Source organism: Alternaria triticimaculans (assembly GCF_023758025.1).
Source record: "Alternaria triticimaculans strain BMP 0046 chromosome Unknown scaffold_15, whole genome shotgun sequence".
NCBI classification, from domain to species: domain Eukaryota; kingdom Fungi; phylum Ascomycota; class Dothideomycetes; order Pleosporales; family Pleosporaceae; genus Alternaria; species Alternaria triticimaculans.
The window spans coordinates 595,828-597,537 of record NW_026055972.1 but is presented as its reverse complement, the minus strand read 5'-3'; the positions used below and the strand labels follow the sequence as shown (position 1 = coordinate 597,537).

The 1,710-nt window shown below is 40.7% G+C and overlaps 1 protein-coding gene across 1 annotated transcript; it reads right to left on the bottom strand.

The window, feature by feature from the left end:
• Positions 1–873: 873 nt before the first annotated feature.
• Positions 874–1,710, bottom strand: J4E78_008601 (uncharacterized protein; the record flags this gene model as incomplete). The annotated part of the gene is made up of 1 exon (XM_049369201.1): positions 874–1,710. One exon carries the CDS (start codon positions 1,708–1,710, stop codon positions 874–876), a length of 837 nt encoding a protein of 278 aa, XP_049219268.1.

Here is a 1,710-nt window from a genome sequence, read left to right as displayed (position 1 = left end):
TATTCTATAACTATAATAATAATAAAAAGCTTACTATTACTCTACTCTAGCTATTAGACTTTAAGTACTTAGAAAGAACTAGCTAGTTATTTAAAAACTTCTCTAGCTATATTACTATTAAAGCCTACTAGGTTAATTATAATATATATCTCTATCTAACTTTAGCTTCTATAGCTATTAGTAGCTATAAAGTAGTTTACTACTCTACTTACTATCTATTAGCTTTAGCTAGAATAGTGTTTTCTATAGTACTCTAGTAGCTTAAAAGATAATAATACTTTATATATAAATTATATAATATACTTCTAGCCTATAGAGTAGTAATAGTCTTACTATCTATAATTATTTAGGTATTCTTATTAAGAGATACTTTTATTTTTTAAGTTTATACTTAGATAGAACTTTAAGCACTTTAGAGAGAGAATATATAATAGTTCTAGATCTAGAGCTCTATTAGTCTAATATTAGGCTAACGTTTCTACTATATATATTTACCTCTAATAGCTTCTTCTAAAGCTCTCTACTATAATAACTTTATTATCTTTATATACTTTAATTATCTAATCTCTATAAAACTCTTATATTAATAGCTTTATTAAATTACCTTTTTTATATAGAACTAGTTTTGTTAATTTACTATTAAAGTTACTATTACTACTTAGTTAGAACTTTAAGCGCTTTAGAGAGAGAATATATAATAGTTTTAAATTTAGGTTTTCTATATAACGTAAAGCCTATAGTCTACGTAGTCTCTACTTATATATATTTTCTGCTAAGCCTCTGCAAAGGCTCTCTACTATAATAACATTGTTATTCTACCTATATCTATTATCTAATATATCGTAAGACTCTAACACTTAGAGGTAGAATTATCTACAAGAAGGCGCAATCACAAAAGAGCCTCTGCGCGTTGCGAAAGAAGATGCCTGCTCGCTCGGAATCGTCCACGAAGCGCGACGTCTTAATACCTACCAGCGAAGGCGCATACGTGAAGATCGGCGCGTACGGGTAATCTGTGCCAAACAAGAGCTGCGATGCCGGTATGTTGTATGCGAGAAGACCACCGACCTGATGGAAGTACGTGGGGCCCGCGGAGTCCCAGTAGAAGCGCGTCTGCAAAGCGGCCAGGGTGCGGTCGTAGATCGCGGGGAACGACTTCAATAGGCGGTCCGCGACAGACGGGAATGCGCCGCCGACGTGCGGGATGATGTAGTTGATGTTGGTGAAGTTGAGGATAGTTTGCGTGACGGCGAGGTCTTGGAGAACGCGCGCGGTTTCGAAGTAGAACTCAATGTTGCCTGTTGGGTACGTCGTTGGGTTTGCTTCGATGAGTGAGCCGTTGACGCGCAGGTACGGTGTTGTGGGGTGGATGTAGATGATTTGGTCCGGTCCTCGCGCATTCATGGCTTGGAAGAAGGGCGTGAAGGCGGAGTGGCCAAGGTATCGACCTTCGAAGTTGGAGTAGAGCGCGATACCGGCGGCTCCAAGTGCGTCGAGAGCGTACATGGCTTCAGCGATAGCATCCGGGGTGTATGGGAGCGGCACGACGGCGTAGAACGAGAAGTGCTTGGGGTCGACTCGCGCGTACGCCGCGGACTGCTCGTTGATCAGCCGAGCAAGCGCGATGGTCGCTTCTCGATTATCAGGATACACATTTGCACCAGGCGAGGAGAATGCCAAGACTGCATGCGAGATGCCTTGGCTCGCCAT